The sequence below is a fragment of the Neopsephotus bourkii genome, unplaced genomic scaffold (assembly GCF_033783945.1).
Source record: "Neopsephotus bourkii isolate Nb327-2 ecotype Australia unplaced genomic scaffold, CSIRO-AGI_Nbou_v1 NB_753, whole genome shotgun sequence".
In the NCBI taxonomy this organism is placed as follows: Eukaryota; Metazoa; Chordata; class Aves; order Psittaciformes; family Psittacidae; genus Neopsephotus; species Neopsephotus bourkii.
Genome location: NW_026901251.1, coordinates 1543894 through 1561594, shown reverse-complemented (window position 1 = coordinate 1561594; position 17701 = coordinate 1543894). Strand labels below are relative to the sequence as shown.

At 40.1% G+C, this 17701-nt stretch overlaps 1 protein-coding gene across 4 annotated transcripts in view; it reads left to right on the top strand.

The window, feature by feature from the left end:
* MAPRE2 (microtubule associated protein RP/EB family member 2) overlaps window positions 1-17701 on the top strand; it is a 109545-nt gene that overhangs the window by 66500 nt on the left and 25344 nt on the right. For 3 of the 4 annotated variants that reach the window (XM_061354879.1, XM_061354877.1, XM_061354878.1), the window contains 3 exons: window positions 2107-2234; window positions 14888-15033; window positions 16968-17181. In XM_061354879.1, coding sequence (XP_061210863.1) covers window positions 2114-2234; window positions 14888-15033; window positions 16968-17181 — 481 coding nt within the window. In that variant the 5' untranslated portion in view covers window positions 2107-2113. The remainder of the gene's footprint in view (window positions 1-2106; window positions 2235-14887; window positions 15034-16967; window positions 17182-17701) is intronic. The other variant, XM_061354880.1, reaches the window with a different exon arrangement.

Sequence of the window (17701 nt, the reverse complement as noted above, 5' to 3'; positions counted from 1 at the left end):
CTTATCTATATAAAAAGTCTGAAAACAACAAAGTAAAAACCGTGCTAGCAGTGGTGGTGTTAACTTCAGAAGCTATTAATAACAAAGGTGCTGTTTGCTCGGTCCCTTCCATCCTGATGTTGACTCTAAGCTTTCATGGCTAGCCATTGCGGTGTGGTTTTAAGAATAAAAGGGCACTCCCAATTTCTCGAACTTTGTTCCTAGCGCTTAGTTCAATCCAAGCACTTAGCATGTGCCAAGAAAACGACCTTTGCTAAGTGTTACAGTGAATGCAGTGCTGTACAGTTCATGCAATTAGCTGTGCTGTCTGGGAGGAAGGACTGAACTGACTGAGGAGGGACAGGCTGATTTGTTCTGTAGTTCAGAAGTGCCCATACAGGAGTGTGTAGAAGGCCCGTACATACTTACATCTTACTGAGTCAGGTTTCATGCTGGTGGGGTTTTTTTTCCACACATTTGACCTAAGTTGCCCCGGCATACCTCACTATGGGCAGAGTTACCCCTGTGGTCTTCGTGTTTTCTGCAGAACTGTCTATTAAGCTTCAAATGGTTACCTCTGCAAATTGTCAGTGCAGACCTCAGATCCCACAGAAGAGATCCTGCTCTCCTTCACTGAGAGAGGAAGTTGAGGTGCAAGGCTGAGGTATCAGAACCGGCACCAAAGCTAGCCAGTTAAGTGTTAGCTACAAGGTGTCACTAGAGAAATAAGTGTGCGGTCCCCACCAAACCCTTTCTTTACAAGAATAATAGTGCTATTTAGGCTATTTGATCATTTCTGATCAAATAGTCATATGTTCACATCATACTTGGATTTGTTACTAGCAGGCTTCCTGAACTCCACTAGTCTTGGGACCATTATTTACTCTTTTCATGAATGATTTTGCTTCACCTCTTTGAAACTATCGATGAGATGACCTTAGATGTGCCCATCTTTTCTCTTTGTAATGTCTTGTAACAGGAAGATGTGACTAGTGTAGAATAACAGAACATAAAATCCAGCAGTATGTGTTTCCAGTCTGTGTACTTGGGGGCTGATGATAAAAGCTACTATGAATTACTTGCTTGCAGGAAAGGACCTTAGCTAACTAGATGAATCTTCTTAAGATGATGTGGCTATGAAAATTTTCAGCACAGACTGCTGTTTCACACGGTCTTGGTGAAACACTGTCCCAGTGTTTCAGTTTGAAACTGTTTGGCTATGTTCAAGGGGGACTGCTGGCATGAGCAGGAAGTGAAGGTCTGAGTTGATAAGAGACTCGGAGGATTAATTTGTTTGCTCTATACTACCTGGGCATTGAGACAGACTGACTGCTTTCCCTAACACATTATGAAATCAGCTCTGGGGAAGAAAAAGCCATTAGAGCTGAAGGATAATATTGGCAGAAGAACAAATGGGTTTAAGCTAAGAGGGAACGTTCCTAACAGTTTAGAGGAATTGGGCTCCAGACCAGCTTTCCAAGCAGATGGTTGGGGGTGCAAGTCTCAGTTAATTTCAGGATAGAAGTTGGTGAATTGATAAAAAAGATTGCCTGGTATTCATTCTATGATTGCTGGAAATGGAATTAGTGATCCATAAGGCCCCTGAACATGTGAGAAATCGGTATTTGAGTAAGTAGAACTGCTGCATCTTCTAGAAGGTATCTGAAAATTAAATACTCATTTAGGCAGTCTGATCATCCTGCAGCAGCAAAAAGCTGACAGATGTATGTCAGATCACTATATTTGTGCAGCACTACGTGACAGATCCCAGGTCTCTGATCCTGACTGTATATCTGCAGGCTATGTCTTACTCTTTTTCCTACCTTATTAGCATTAAGCAGAATGCTGTAGATTTGTATGTTCTTTAAATTCAGTGACAGCCAGAGAAATATGTTCATATATTCCAAGAGGGCACTGAGGGGGCTATAGAGCATCAACAAATAAAAAGTAAATCTCCAATCTCAGTACATAAGAGAAGGTTGTGCAGTGATGCAGCTTTTCTTTCTCTTCTTGGTGTTTTTGTGTTGTTTTTGTTGTTGTTGTTTTTAACAGGAAGTGTAAATTTGTTGTGTCCAGAAAACAACTATCAAAATGCCAAAACTGTTTTTTGTCCTTTTTTTTTCCTAGTTGGGGAATGGCGGTCAACGTGTACTCTACCTCTATAACCCAAGAGACTATGAGCAGACATGACATCATCGCATGGGTTAATGATATATTAGCTTTAAACTACACAAAAGTCGAGCAACTCTGTTCAGGTAAGAAAGAGTGGTATGCTCTACAAATGTTTATTTTAAAACCACTCTAAAAGCCCGATTTGTTGAAAATAGATAACTTTAAGCTTTGACATAAACCAGTTACTCTGAGAAAAGAGACTAATGTACGTGCAAAGGAAGTTTTTTTCTGTTCATGTTAATCATGGAAGGATAAGGTGCCTTGAGAAAGCATAACAAATGCAGAGGTGAACGGGACAGATGTAGCAGAAGATACACAGGCAGCGATAAAAAGATTGACTAAGCAAGAAAATAATACATTGATAAGCTATTGTGTTTTCAAGCTATTGGGGTGGACATAGCTGAAAAAGAGACAAATAGAGAACGAACACCCCATCTGAACCAAATTCTCCGGCACCTTTTTCTTCCTGGTGAGAGTACTCAAATCCCTGCTGATGTTTGTAGAGAAAGAGCAGAAGTATGACTGTGAAGAACAGCAGGAATTTGAGGAAAAGAGCCTCTAGCTGCTGCAAGGGCTTTAAGAGTTTGTCAAGAAAATCTTCCTGTTTCTCTGTAAGTGTAACTGAACTCTTGTTGTAAGTAACTTTGGTAATGAGCCTTGAAAAAAAGAGTAATTGTTTGAATACTTTGGACATTTTGGTTAATCAGAGTGGCAGCTACAAGATACGTGTTAAACTACTGGGTCTGTAACTAGATGATGAGTAGAAATGACATAGACAAAAGCTGATGTCTCACTGAAAATACAGATGCCCTCAGGGAGTGATTCTTTCTGATTTCCTACTGTGATTTTTAAATTTGAAGATGTTTGTGTTGGAGGAGATCTAACTTAGATTGCTATTTCCAGACAACTGACATGCTGGGAATGTCTTACTTAAGAAGACAATGCTCTGAGTGCATAGAACTGAAGCCATGTTACCAGATTTCAGCTATTTACTGATCCAGCTGAAATGCATTAGTGGGGTCTTATATTCATATATTTGAATTTACCTGCCATTATAGGTAATTTTTCTGAGATGTTCCCCTGAAAGGTACAGAAAAATCTTTGGAGTATGATAGCTTCATAGCTTACACCTGAAAACTTAAAAAACAATTGTTAGCTGCAGAAGCAGGTTTGCATGCTTGCAGGCTTGCACAATGACTATAAAATTGAAGTTGAGAAAGGGTAGGTTAAAGTACATGTCAGTAACTGATATGAAGTAAGTAATTAAAGGCATAGAACACAAGAAATAACTTTTTGAAGAGTTACTGAACTTGAAATGTTATAGTTAGCTGTTATTACATTTACATGCCCAGAAGTTAGCCTAAGTATTTTATTGAGTTATACATAAAGAAAGCATTCATGTGGGGATGTGTGTGCACTTATGTAAAAATAGGTGTAACTATATATAGAGACATATGGGTATACACGTGCACACAGGCTTATCAGGCTATAGAAAGATGCAAGAAAATGGACATTTTTATACCAAAATACCCAACGTTTGCCATTGTTTGAAACAGGAAGTATACTAGACCAGTTATTGACTTGTTCCTGTATAGCTATTTATATGCTCATAAATAGTTGAAAGGAAGCTTTTGAAGTGAATTCTCCACTAGTTAAATGTGTGTGGGCTTGCAAAAAAAAAAAAAAAATCAGAAAAAAAAAAGACCAAAAAACCTCCAAATCTTTCCCAAGACAGGGAGGGGAGAGGTGATCTAAGAAGATTTAGATGATGCAGAGTACAATGAGTTAAAGATATTTAAGAAAATAGATTGAGAGACTTGTGCTGGATGGGGCAGGCAGAAGAAAAGCATGGAAATTGTCACTAAGCCACTGTCCCATTTCATTACATAGTTTGTTATACAACTTTTTCTGTGACATCCAGTGAGGATTTTTGGGACGCACCACAAGGGAAAAACTGAAAAAGGGTTGTCTCATTTCAGCTCTTCCTCCATTAAATCTTTTCTTCCTTTAGAGCTTCCTGGACTTTATTGACTGCTATTGTTACCTGATGCTTTTAAATTCATATCTTAACAGGTCAAAGCTGTAAACTTGCAGTTTGCCATTTGGTTTGATAGTTGAGCTTGATTCTTACATGTTATTAGGTTTGTGTTATTGTTCATTACAATCTCGGATGGGGATTTAATAGTTCCTTACCTGAAGGAGCATTTTAGTACCCAGTAGTCCAAGGGAATTTATTCTCTGAGCAGATGAATGTAAGCTCTGCTAGATTATAGCAGACACTAGACCACAGTAGTCTTATGGACTAGGTCCTTTCCATTTGAGACCGCATAGTCAGTTTCTCACATGTAAGACATGAACGTGTAGGGATTGAAGATAGATGAACCAGAAGCTTTGGGAATCTTTCTGTATTTAATATATATATATATAGTTTACCATGTAACCTCAAAGTACTTTATTTAATGTACATACAGTACAGTTTACAGGATGGAAACTACGGGGACAGTAGCACAAATGATCAACTGACAGGAAGAGCACCGGCAAGCATGATGTGGACTGTAGTTTGAGAATGACCAACGTAATTCATTCTGGCATTCCTTTGGCTGATGTTCCTGGAAGCATTGGCAGCTTTCATGCAGCTTAATGTTAGTTTCCATAAAATATGAGCATTTCCCCAGGAATTCAAAGGGAAGGAATATGTGGGAAACGCTTTACAACTATGAAGCACTTCACAGCATTAGCAGGGAGCTACAGAGCCACTGTAACTAAATTTTTATAACCTACTGTAAAATCATATAGACATTTTCTTCTTTTTTTAGCAAAGGGCATGAAGATTTGTCATGCTGTTACATTACTATTCAGTTCTTGTTCATTTATATTAATAAGGAGCAATCAGAAGGCCAGAAAAACCTTAGTGCAAGACCAGAAAAAGCAGAGGAGGGAAAGGGGGAAGGTTAAGTCTGAATGAAAAGCTGGAAAGCATTATTTTTAGGAGGCGTGAGCTACCTAGATGTGGCATACGCTTGTGTTCAGCACCTGCATATGAGACCTCATGGGTGCCCGTGTTTTGCAGCCAACCTAGCAATAATTCTGAGCATTCTGAGCTTAAGCAAGAAGGAATAATGTGAGATTCTGCCTTTTGATAAAGGCTTTATACAGCACGTACCTAAAGCTCACCACGACAATTCATAATAATGACAGAAAAAGCAATCAGACCTTTCTCTCATTGCTGTGGAGAAGTAGCTTTGATAATGCATATGATGTAGCAATACCAGCCTATTCCCCAGTTGCCAGTTACATGAACAGAGCTTCTAGGATGAGGAGCAGCAAAAGAAGAGGCTGGCTTAGTCATAAAGTATTTGCATTCTTTGGGAGTCTTAGATGTGTTTTTGTCTCTGCTAAGTAGGCCAAGCAAAGTGCAGTGTCCCCTGAGCTTTCTGAATGCCTGCTGTAGTAGTGATGTGCCAAAAACCCCAGGTTATGGATGGATGCAGCCCTGGAGAGTCTAAATTTAGTCTGCAGCTCCTCTGGTAATTTAGTTTTGACAACTCAAGAGAAAATCTCTCTGAGCACCTCGAGGCAATACCGTTCCCTTCGTTTTAGGTGAGTGTCAGTTTGTCAGGTTTTGGTCTCTGGGTTTGACTACTTGCAAGGTTGTTAACCTGAATGGGAAATTTATAATCCATGGGTTTAATTGAAGGCATAGTGCATTGCCTTTAGATGGGCATTAGACGTGAGACCATTTAGTTTGATACATGAATGAAAAATAATAGAGAACAACAGAGTGGATTTAATGTAGTAGGATCCCATGTGCAACACCCATATGCCTGGGGAATAGAAGTTTCAAAGGAATTATGACACTGGTTGTTCTTTAAGAGTCATGCCATTTTTGCAACAAATACCCAGGGGCTTAAAAAGAATTCTGACTAAACAGCTTATAACTTAATTTTCTTTGCTAAGGCTGTTTTTCATCTATAGGGAATACCAAGTGAACGTGTTACAGGGCTTTTCATGAGTGTCTGGCTGCTACATGAGAGTATATTCAAAATAAGAGTCAGGCAGGAGTCTATAGAGGGCCTGCGTACGAATTAAAAAGAAATAGCACGATGTAAGCTGAATAAATTATAAGCAAGAAAGCTAGAGATGATAAATGTATAGTGAGAGGAAAACACAGCCTGAATTGAGGTATAATTCCTTGTTTAGCTATACTTTGAGGCTAAGGCGATACAGAATCTTTCCTCCCCTCCTCCGGCATTTGAAAATTCTCAATGGAATTACAAACCTGCAAACTGCCTGGCCTCCAGCGCATACAGACCTTCTGTCTTGCAAGGATTAAGTGTGGGGTAGGTTTTTTCCTCTTTTCCCCTAGCTTTTTATAAAAGACCTTATTATGAAGAGTGCATATGATTTGGCATTTTCAAATGTTAGATTGTGATATTTTCTGTGTAGATGCCCTGGGTGTTGCCACAGGGGATTTTTCATGTGGTGACTGCTGCAGCTAGTACCATATCTCAGTTGGCGTTCCTCCTGTGAAAACACATAGTCCCTTTATAGATACATTTTGTTGTACTCTACCACTCTGATGTTGGAGGAAGGCAGGCAGCATGATGATAGGGCAGATGTTCTTTGTGTGACTTTGTGTTGCCTCTCCTGCTCGGGAGGAGGGGGATAGCTCCATTACAGCCTCCTGTGACCATCAGGGAGGAGGGTCATTCCTGGTTTGTGGAGGGTGTCCAAGGTGTTACGCTTCCAAGGATGATGCACTGGGGCTGGGTGCCATGGGGCTGGTCAGTGGCCCCTAGACCTGGCAGCATTTGTTTGCAAGGTGACCACCTGCACCACCCAGCCTCCAGGCCCTCAGTAGCAGCAGCGAGCATTGTGCAAGACATGCTGCATCCTGAGCAGCTCCTCTCTTTGGCGCCCAGCAAAGATCTGTCTGAGCAGGGCTGAGGTGATTAGAGAAGGGTACTGGCCAGTCACAGAGGTGGTGAGAAGGGCTACTTCTGCTTGTCATTTGTGTATAAGTACATGCAAATGGAGTGTATTTTGTGGCTTAGCTGCTTAGAATTTGTTTTTTCATGTCTTAAAAGGTGTATGTTTCTCAGTGCCTATATTAACCCATAATTTCCTTGCTAAAATCTGCATTATAGGACGCTGTTGGAGCATTTGGTGCTGGCATGATTTCTGCACAACCCAGTGTGCTAGTGCCTGCAAAGCTGAGCTTGTTTCAACATCGGTGGTTTTGGGTTTTTTCCAGTTTGCAGCCTTGCAAAGGCTGGGTCTCTAGAGCAACTTGGAAACATGATCAAAACATGTCTTGATCCCATTTGCACTCTGTAACCAAGCCATGTTTCAAGGAACTGGCATGTTGTCCTGAGGTCATGCAACACAGAGAATACTCAGTGTCAATATCACTCTAATGTCTTCCATATGATGTTTAGGATTAGAGGGATACAATGGATGTTAATGATTGGATTTAAGATCATTTCCAAAACTTTCTGAGGAAGCTTGTAAAGGAGTATCATGAGATTTTCAGCCACTAATATTTTTTTAAATGTCATTCATTAGGAATTCAAGAGGAACAGAATTTAAACAAGGCTTTTGCTTTTTAAAAAAGTTATTATTTAATTGCTCGTAACACTCACTTGAAGTCAGTTTGTTGGTCTCCCTCCTTTCTTAAGAGCTTGTTCGATTTTGTGTGGTACTTTATTCTAGGCATGATGAGCTACACAGCTATTTTAATTTAAATGGGAACTGTGTTTTCTGAAATTGTTCTGATCTTCCCATTTAAAAATTAATGGAATCCAAAATAAATTATTGCTAAAATTTAAGTATTAAAAACTCTGCTGTGTATAATTTATGAGCAGCTTAACTATTTACATATTTAAGAAAAAAAGAATACAAGTTAACACAGGGAAGCCTCCCTCCCTCCAACATGCATTATTTCAAATGATCAGTGGATATTCTGGGTTATACAGAAACATAAACGCTATATAAATGTCACGCTGTGTAGGATAAGACTTTCTGAACCAGACATCATTTAGATGCATGTGTATCTGACTGTTGGTAGGCAGAGATATATAGTTCTTGTAGGCTATTTTTGGTGGTGGCAGCATTTCTCTCAGAAGTTCCCATCTGTATGCAGGCACTGAGTCTGCCCTCGCTGAGGCAGCTCATGCATTTATGTGCAGGGCTATACTCTGCCCTGCATCAATTTTACCCTTATGTCTTTAAGTGCCCTCCCAAGGGTGTTGCTGGCAAGGTGAAGCTCAGGCTGGAGTGGCTTCACTGATGCACAGCCCCATAAATGCTTGCTTCTCAACAGCTAGGCAGGTGGTAAATTGATGTGGGCTTGAACACTCACTAGGAAATAGGCTGAAACTTCTTAATCTGTTAGGGTTTTGGTTTGGGTTTTTTTTAATTGGAGGAATATGATTGACCCATGTCCTAGGTCACAGAGGTGCTGCTGAAATGCAAATAGGAATTTGAAGACTGTGGTCTCCAATGGAGTGCTCAACATGGCTTGTGTTGTTTCTTGAACGTGTGGCTATATATAACAGAACTTTATGCTTACAGGCATGCCCATCTTTTTGCTTGTTTTTAAACACAACCATAAGCACCATAACAGAACACCCAGATTTGAAATCTTATTGAAAATCTATACTCTGATATCAAAGTCAAAAGCCTACTACTGTGTACCTACCTTAACATCACTCCCAAGGAAGCAATTCGAGGAAGCCTGAGGCAAAAGGCAATCCCGAGTGCTGCTGTGCTGTAAACAGTGATTGCTGGCATTTGTGGATGTTCCCTTTTCTTACCAAAATTAGTACATCACGCATGCTCCTTGAAAGTTACTGCCTTTCTTTCTGTTGCTGCTGTTGTCTCAGCAACAGAAATTCCGAGTGTGTGCATTTTCCCATTTGGGTTAGCAGCCGTAGTGACCTGAAGTGCCAATGACTAATACGTATACGGATCATCCTGTATTTTCCAAATGCGTGGTCAGGCTGTTGCAGCTTTGGAGGGAATGAATACTTTGAAGTAATTTGTATCCAATTTTGACCGGATATGTTTTTAGATTATCTGAAAAATCCCACTTGGGAAAGAGGCTGACCGTACCTTTTTGCTGTAATTAGAATGTAATTGTTTGTCTGTTTGCTTTAAGGAAATATTTTTCAAAGATTGACTGTGAAAAGTCAGACTGAGGCCTGGTTAAAGGTTTAAACCTGAATTGAATGCTATTATATCCTAAACACATTTCTAGTGTAGCACTTGGGTCTTTTTGCTGTGGCTTGGATATCAGAACTGAAATAAAGCAGCCCCCCTCCCCGACAGGCCCTATCTTTTCATAAGCCCCTTGTGTTCCTGGATTGGCTGGTGGTTTATGCGACTTTCTAGGATCTTGGTCCCACACTGCAGGGATGACCAGGGAGGAGACTGAGTCTTCTGACATTTGATGTGAAGGATTCACTTGATTCTACTATAGGGGACATAGCTTTACTTAGCAGTAACTGAGCTTATAGTATTTCTGTGACATACTTTATTAGTATACGAAGTACTAACTATAGTAAGTTTAAGGAAGTTAGTTTGCAAATAATACTTCCCTTTATATAAACATAAAAGCTGTTCTCCTCCCCCCAAGGATGCAATCTTGCTCTGGGACGCTTACTAAACAGTAAAAACTTGTAGCAAACAGGATTCACTTGTCTTCATTGTTCTCTCCTTTAACATCCTGTTGCTTTAAATAGAAGCAAAACTATTTTTGATTATCAAGAAAACACTTGTCTGCATTTGTGGATCCATCAGCCTCCAGATGGAAGAGGAGGAAGGAGGAAAACTGAAAATCTGTGATGCAGTGTGCACATGCTTCAGAGCAAAATAAGCATGGACAGTCTGGGAAGGAAACATTAGAACCATAGAACCATAGAATAGTTAGGGTTGGAAAGGACCTTAAGATCATCTAGTTCCAGCCCTCCTGCCATGGGCAGGGACATCTCACACTGAACCATGTCACCCAAGGCTTTGTCCAACCTGGCCTTGAACACCATCAGGGATGGAGCATTCACAACTTCCCTGGACAAGCCATTCCAGTGCCTCACCACCCTAACAGGAAAGAATTTCCTCCTTATATCCAATCTAAATTTCCCCTGTTTAAGTTTTAACCCATTACCCCTTGTCCTGTCACTACAGTCCCTAATGAAGAGTCCCGCCCCAGCATCCCTATAAGCCCCCTTCAGATACTGGAAGGCTTTCTCAGCCTGTCTTCCTATGGGAGGTGCTCCAGTCCCCTGATCATCCTCATGGCCCTCCTCTGGACTTGTTCCAACAGATCCATGTCCTTTTTATGTTGAAGACACCAGAACTGCACACAATACTCCAAGTGAGGTCTCACGAGAGCAGAATAAAGGGGCAGGATCACCTCCTTCGACCTGCTGGTCACGCTCCTTTTGATGCAGCCCAGGATGAGATTGGCTTTCTGGGCTACAAGCGCACACTGAAGGCAGCTCATGTTGATTTTCTCATTGACCAACACCCCCAAGTCCTTCTCCGCAGGGCTGCTCTGAATCTCTTCTCTGCCCAACCTCTCGCTGTGCCTGGGATTGCTCTGACCCAGGTGTAGGAACTTGAGCTTGGCATGGTTAAACTTCATGAGTTTGGCATCAGCCCACCTCACAAGCGTGTCAAGGTCCCTCTGGGTGGCATTCCTTCCCTCCAGCGTATCAACCGAACCACACAGCTTGGTGTCATCGGCAAACTTGCTGAGGGTGCACTCAATCCCACTGTCCATGTCAGCAACGAAGATGTTAAATGAGACCGGTCCCAACACCGATCCCTGAGGGACACCACTCGTTAGTGGTCTCCAGCTGGACATTGAGCCATTGACCCCAACTCTCTGCATGTGGGAAAGAAGGGAAAGCAGGGAAAGAAGAGTATAAGACAAAAGCTAGAATGTATTCAGCGTTGTTTACTGGAAGGGGGACAAGTGAAAGAGTCTAACTGAAAATGCTGTAAAGATATTCTGATTATATAGATTTGGTAGAAATTTTCAGCTTTTCCACTGCATGTGGTAAAACTCTTCAACTGTAATTACTCTAAACAGCTACCTTTTCAATTCTGTTTGTACTTTTGTGACTTTATTCCACCCCAGCATCCCTTTCCCTTTTCTGGCAGCGGCCTGCCTGCCTGCCCACCATGGTGGGTGCAGTCCCCTCACTGGTGTTTGCTGCCTGCTGTGCCCTGAGCCTGGTGTGGGGAGCCCAGCAAACACTTCCAGACTCCATGATGCTGCTGCGATCTTACTGCTCACTAATCGAGACAAAAGTAGTGGCTGCTGGGGATGCAATCACACAGTTGAGTCTGCAGGTTTGGAGTCTGGCCTGTGAATGTCTTCTGTAATTAGTACCTGCATTGGTATTCTAGATCAAAATACAAAAGGACTTTTAGCCAGTGATTCTAAATCACTTGGTAGCTAATACAGGTGAAGAGGTTTTTAACATCGATCTGCAGTGCTACCCGCTGTAGTTTTCATCTTTCATTTGAATAGATTCCAGATTATTTCAGTTTGCGTGTATCTTCATGCACATAAAATTTTTTTGGTTATAAAACCAGATTTATTGAGAGCCATTCTGAACAGGTAATAAGTTTTTAACTCCTGTATAGATTTGTTCAGGTTTTGGAGGGTCTTTTTTAGTATTCAGGGTGTGTTTTTTGCAGAAAATGTAGGAAAGTTGTAAAAGCATGAATAAAATATAATGGCGTAAAAATCCTTTTTTGTTCATGTCAGTTATGCAAGAGGTATGTCACAAGCCATGATGTCAGTATCTCTACGGCCATTTTCTTCATGTTCTGTTAAAAATATTCCTTTCGTATCCACCTGCATTGTTTATTAAAGTGAATAAGCCTAAAATGCTGTCCTGAATGCAGAAGACTACATGTCTATATGCTGTGCCTGTAAGGTAAAGGCATCGCAATATTGCATCATTTAAGTAAGGCTATTCCTTCTGCAGCCTCCAGGAAATCTCAGCCGTGGGCAGTGTATAAAGTAGTGTCTGCATTCTGCTACACTGATATTTAGCATGCAGATGCAATGTGACATGTACAAGCTTTAGGGGGTAAAATCTTAAATTATAAATACTTATATAATAATAAAATATGTGCATATTCCCTGTGTCCAATACCAGGTAGTCCCGGTTGACTGTTAATGATAGTTTTACTTCTGTTGCTGGGGTAAGCAGGTCTCTGTTTTGGGAGTTGGGAAGAGTTTCCTCTGTTTGTAGTTTACATTGTTTAGTTTAGTCCATGTTTGTACGTTGCCTCTGTACTTCAGGAAGGAGTGTTTTTAATGAGTTGTGTTTGCCAAGGTAATAAAATCCTCCTGTTGGGGAAACAGCCTGGAAGCCAGCTTCGATGTTGTATCAGAGACCAGTTCATGCTGTCAGGTGGATGCAGTCCAGTGTTCTCTGCCCTTGAGTGTTGTGCAGACGCAGGACCACCTCCTGGCTGGCAAGCACACAGAAACAACTGCCAGCATGATGGGAAGGAAGCACAAGGAAATACTGTAACTAGAGTCTTAAACCCTGTAAGACTCTGTATAAAGGCATGCAGAAGGAATTTGCATTACCAGCAGAAGAAAATCGCATGTGAACACTTCGGGCTTCTAGTTTTCTAAAAGGATCTAGATGAAACATTGCGCAGTGTGTTTCCAAGGCCTCCAGGCAATTACTTAGATATCAGAGTAAAGCTTATAATTGGAATATGGCGAGGATGAAAGGACAGAGTTAGGAACAAACTCAGTTTATAAAATTAAATGATTGCATAATAATCCTTTTGCATGAAATGAAATATCAATAAATGCAGCCAAGCTACGCATTACTTGTATATCCGTGTTTTTAATTGTAATGTCATTTTCCTGTTGCCACATGTTCACCAGTTCTCTCGCTAAGGGTGAGTTTTGAACAACTAATTGTGTGTTTATATAGCTTTCCATAAAAAGATGCAAATTTGTCATCTGAAGTTTGCAACTTGCCAGAAGGCTCCTTTTCCTTTAGGGAATATCTTACTTTGACTTGTTAATCATACCAAAACCATTGCAAACAGCTAAGCACAAGGTGTCCTTGGAAAATCAGATTATTTATTTTCTTAATAACAGTTTTCCCCCACAAAGCTAAGCATCATGAAGGGATTTTTTTGAAGAAATGGCAGTGGTTTTCAGCAGTAAAGCTTGAACTTGGTCATTAGCAAAACTTGTGTCAGCATTTTGAGAAGCTTTTTTGGACTCCAGTCTTAAACTCTGCCTCCTCTTTTGGGGAAGTTATGAACTCTAACCTTTCATATGATGGTTGAGTGGATACAGAGAATGGGAACTATCTCATGCATAAAGTTGGTCATGTCAAAACACATGCCTAACCATGGAGAAAAATGTCTTGAAGTTTAAGTTATTGTTGCCTCTCCCGTAAAACTGGGCAAGCCAGATGTCCGCTTTGTTAACTTGGTTTCTGTATGAGCACTCAACAAAATTGCTTTCTTAATAAAAACCATTGTTGTTGATGCTGGGCTGAGCCGTTAGGTAAGATCTGAACACTTGTTTGTCAAAACTGATCTGCACTAAATGCACAAAAGTCATTTTTGTGAAAGTGAAGTTGAACTTTTTGTGAGTTACCAAGCAATCACTTCCTTGCCCTGTAGGCTCAAGCTCAGGGGCTATATGACCTGCAGCCCTCTGTTCCAGAAATGGACTTCACTGAATCTTTCCTAGTATAAAGCATGTTGTAGAAATATCTCTTCTGAAGAACAACTGAAATTGGTTTTCCTCAAACATTTCCATCCTTAATTTCCAAATGCTCTAATACGTCAACAGTGAAGACTTATTTTTGCCAATGACAGTGACATGGTAATGTTGGAGGAAAGTCCCTGTATACAAGAAAAGGCTGCATCTATTAGCTCTACTCAGTACAGAGTTCAGAAATGTTTCCATATACTTGCTGATCTGTGCCAGATTAGGTACACAGGCACACACACCCCTGCCTACTGCTGCGTAAATGCAGACAGCCTTCAAAGTTGAATTTAGAAACTATTGTTTTAAGTGAGACCTAAAGCTGGCAGCCCAGCTTCTGAAATCTGTAGGTGGACTATGCTAAACTCTCCTTATTTAGGTGTTTTTCTCAGGTGATGAAAACTAGTAAGCATGCTTGTTTCAGAGGAGTGGTAACTGACTAGTATGTTTTAACAAGCAGGAGCTTTACAACTTGTTTTGAAGTCATGGTTTGTGATTAAATGATTGCCTTGGGCTTGATTGGCATTCGCATACAAGTGCCAGAAGAAAGATGATCTTGACTTGGTTGAATTCAGGGAAATGTGAGGATTGAGGAAGCTTATTAAGAGATTTCCATTTTGACTATGATCTTCTCACTGTATGGACAGTCCTGCTGTGTATAGGGATTCCAATAACATCCATTTTAAATAGAAGAAAGATTTACTTTGCATTAGTCATGGTGGTTCTTCAGATGCTGCACAACAGTGTGTTATGCTTCCAGATTGAATGGAAAAAGCCCACATCAATGTGTCACACTGCTCAATGTACATTAGACAAGTAGATCTCGGGTGCATAGTGTTAGGTTAAATTACAGCAGGGACTTATTCAGCACAGTTGCTTTCTGCTCATGCCTTTTGGTAATGACATTAAACGCCATTCGGTCTTAGCTGGGTGCATCTGGATTAACATCAATGCATTCTCTTGTTATAGGAGCAGCTTACTGCCAGTTCATGGACATGTTGTTCCCAGGGTGCATTAGTTTGAAGAAAGTAAAGTTTCAAGCAAAGCTGGAGCATGAATACATTCACAACTTCAAACTTCTGCAAGCATCGTTTAAAAGAATGAATGTGGATAAGGTAGGCATTCTACAATCACCCATTGTATTTCAGTCATTACAAGTTTTGAAAGTTGTATAAACTGGGTAATATAGGGGAAACAAACTTCAATACTTTAAGTCCATTGTTCAAATTTTGGACTGGGAACTACAGCTACAAGTTGTATGTGAAGTTATTCTTGACCTTGTATCATCTGAAAATGTTATTTAGCTATGAAGGAAGAAATTTGGCATGCTTCATTTAAATACAGACTGGAAATTGCGTCCATGTGTCTGCTGAGGAATTGTGCAGTTTAACCTGTTATATTTTAATATCAGAGACCCTTTTGATAAAATACCATGTGTTAGAAATTTCTTGCTATCAGTGAACCTTAATTTTAGATGCAGTAAAAATACTGACGACCTGAATTTCTAACAAAATAACTTGGAAATATTCTGTTCTAATTATTCTGTCTCTTTTCTAAAACCAAGTTTAAGGAATTTAAATTTTCCAAGAACTGAAATAATTTACCCAGTGATTCAGTAGGTTGGACAGCACATGCAATCTTGTAAAGTTAAGAAGCCTCTTAGAAAATGGCTTGTTCAACCATAAGGTATTGGCTTATGTTTGAATGAGAGTTTGATGGACTCACCAATATTAATTACTGTGTTGATCAAAATGAATAATGAAAGCTGTGTGGTCATACTTTTATTTTTACACTGCCTGTCTCTGCTCTGGCATTTAGTGATGCCTTATTCTGAAATTTAAACAGTCTTAATAGAGAATCCTGTAAGATTTTTATAAAGCACTGGAAAGCCCTCATTGTTTCATGAAATGTTGTGAATGCCTCTATTTACAGGGTAATTTGCTAGTGAAAAATTGAAAAGCTTAATAAAGTTAACATAATGACGTTAACATTGTCAGTTTTTCTGTAGGGAGCAAACTTACTATGCCTTCGCAATGTAGAAATAAGATACAAATGGAACAACCTGAAAGGGCATGCAAAATGCTATGTTAATCCTTGTAGGAGTATTTTAGACTTACGAAATGCTGCACAGTTTGCTTAACCTTGAGCAAAAGTTAGAATTGCAATGGGTTTAGATACCCTTTTTCCAACTGAAAAATGAATGCATTCAGGAGGCATTAAGGTCCATCTAACTTGGCTCTTTAACCAGCTGCATGAATTAAGCAAAGCAAGGCAACCATCCTTCTGCAGTTGTAGTCCCTGTCTACCCACAGCGTCTGAGAACCTTAAGCTTCGTAATATTGCCCCAAGACACCTTTTGGAGGTTTCATTTCTCTGAAGAATTTGCAGGATATGGAGACATCTTTATAGCCTTTCTTTTACTAAAACTTTATAGGCATTTTGGTCAGATTCTGCATGCCCACAAAGTGTTCTATGTATAGCTATATATAGAATGGAAAAAAATTACAAGTTTAAAATCTCAGGGTTAGTTTGTATGATGAACACATGCTACCAAAATGTAGGTTGGTTTGAACTTCAGCATATCTTGGGAAAGCTCTTGGGTTTTTGTAATTCAAATAATAGGACAGAGAGCAAGAAACTCCTGTCTGCACGTTTTGAAGAATTATTATTTTTTAGTATGACAAACTGTAGCATGTCCATTAGAAACAAAAATCCCTGTTTAGCAGAATATAGTTTTACTCCCAGAACAGTTTCATTCACGTTGGCTGTCACTGCCACTGTCAAGGGAAATAAGAAAAGAGTGACTCTATGGAAGAGCTGTTTAAAGGCTTACATTCACCCACTGTATGGTCATCTCTCAGGCTGGGTCTTTGTTTTATTTTGGTTTTGTTTCCTATTAAGAGTGCTTGCAAATCTACCATAATTCCATTTCTTTTAGGAAGAAAACAATGATATAGTTGGTAGATTTATTCAAGCAAGTGGGTATATGTAACGTTTATACTTAAAAATGTCAGTGATACATTGTTAGAACCTTTATTCTGCCTTTCAGGTAATTCCTGTGGAAAAACTGGTCAAAGGGCGTTTCCAAGACAACTTAGATTTCATTCAATGGTTTAAGAAGTTCTTTGACGCTAACTATGATGGGAAGGAGTACGATCCTGTGGAAGCTCGACAAGGCCAAGATGCTCTTCCCCCACCAGATCCCGGTGAACAGATCTTCAACCTGCCCAAGAAGTCTCATCATGCAAACTCTCCAACTGCAGGTAATTTGCGTCCTAAAGAATTCCATTTCCGTCTCTGAAGACAATTACACACTGTGATCTATTTTACAGAAATACTAGTTAAAAATTATTTCCTTGTGTGGGTGGGCCATTCTTTTTGCCTTGGCTTAGGCTTAGCGTCTCAGTTGGCAGAAGTTAACTTCTTGTGGTGCAATCTTGTTTGGTCCAGCTGTAGTGAGCATAGGGTCTCCTCCGCTAAACCCTTGATGTAAATGTTGTGGGTTCTAATGATACCTGATAGTGGAGACAAATGCATTTAATCTTCTTGTTGCTGGGTGTGGTATGTGTAAGTGTATTCTAGATCATTAAATGGAGTATGTTCTTCCCTCACACCTCTACCCTTACAGGAAATTGCTAGCGCAGACTGATTTCTTTTTTATTATTTATGGTGGGTGAGATGCTTCCAATCTTAAGGGCTGACCAGAAGGAAAAAAATATTGATTTATTGATTTGTGGTTTTATATGCTTAGTGTTCAGGTATGCAAGCCCTCTGAAGTGAACA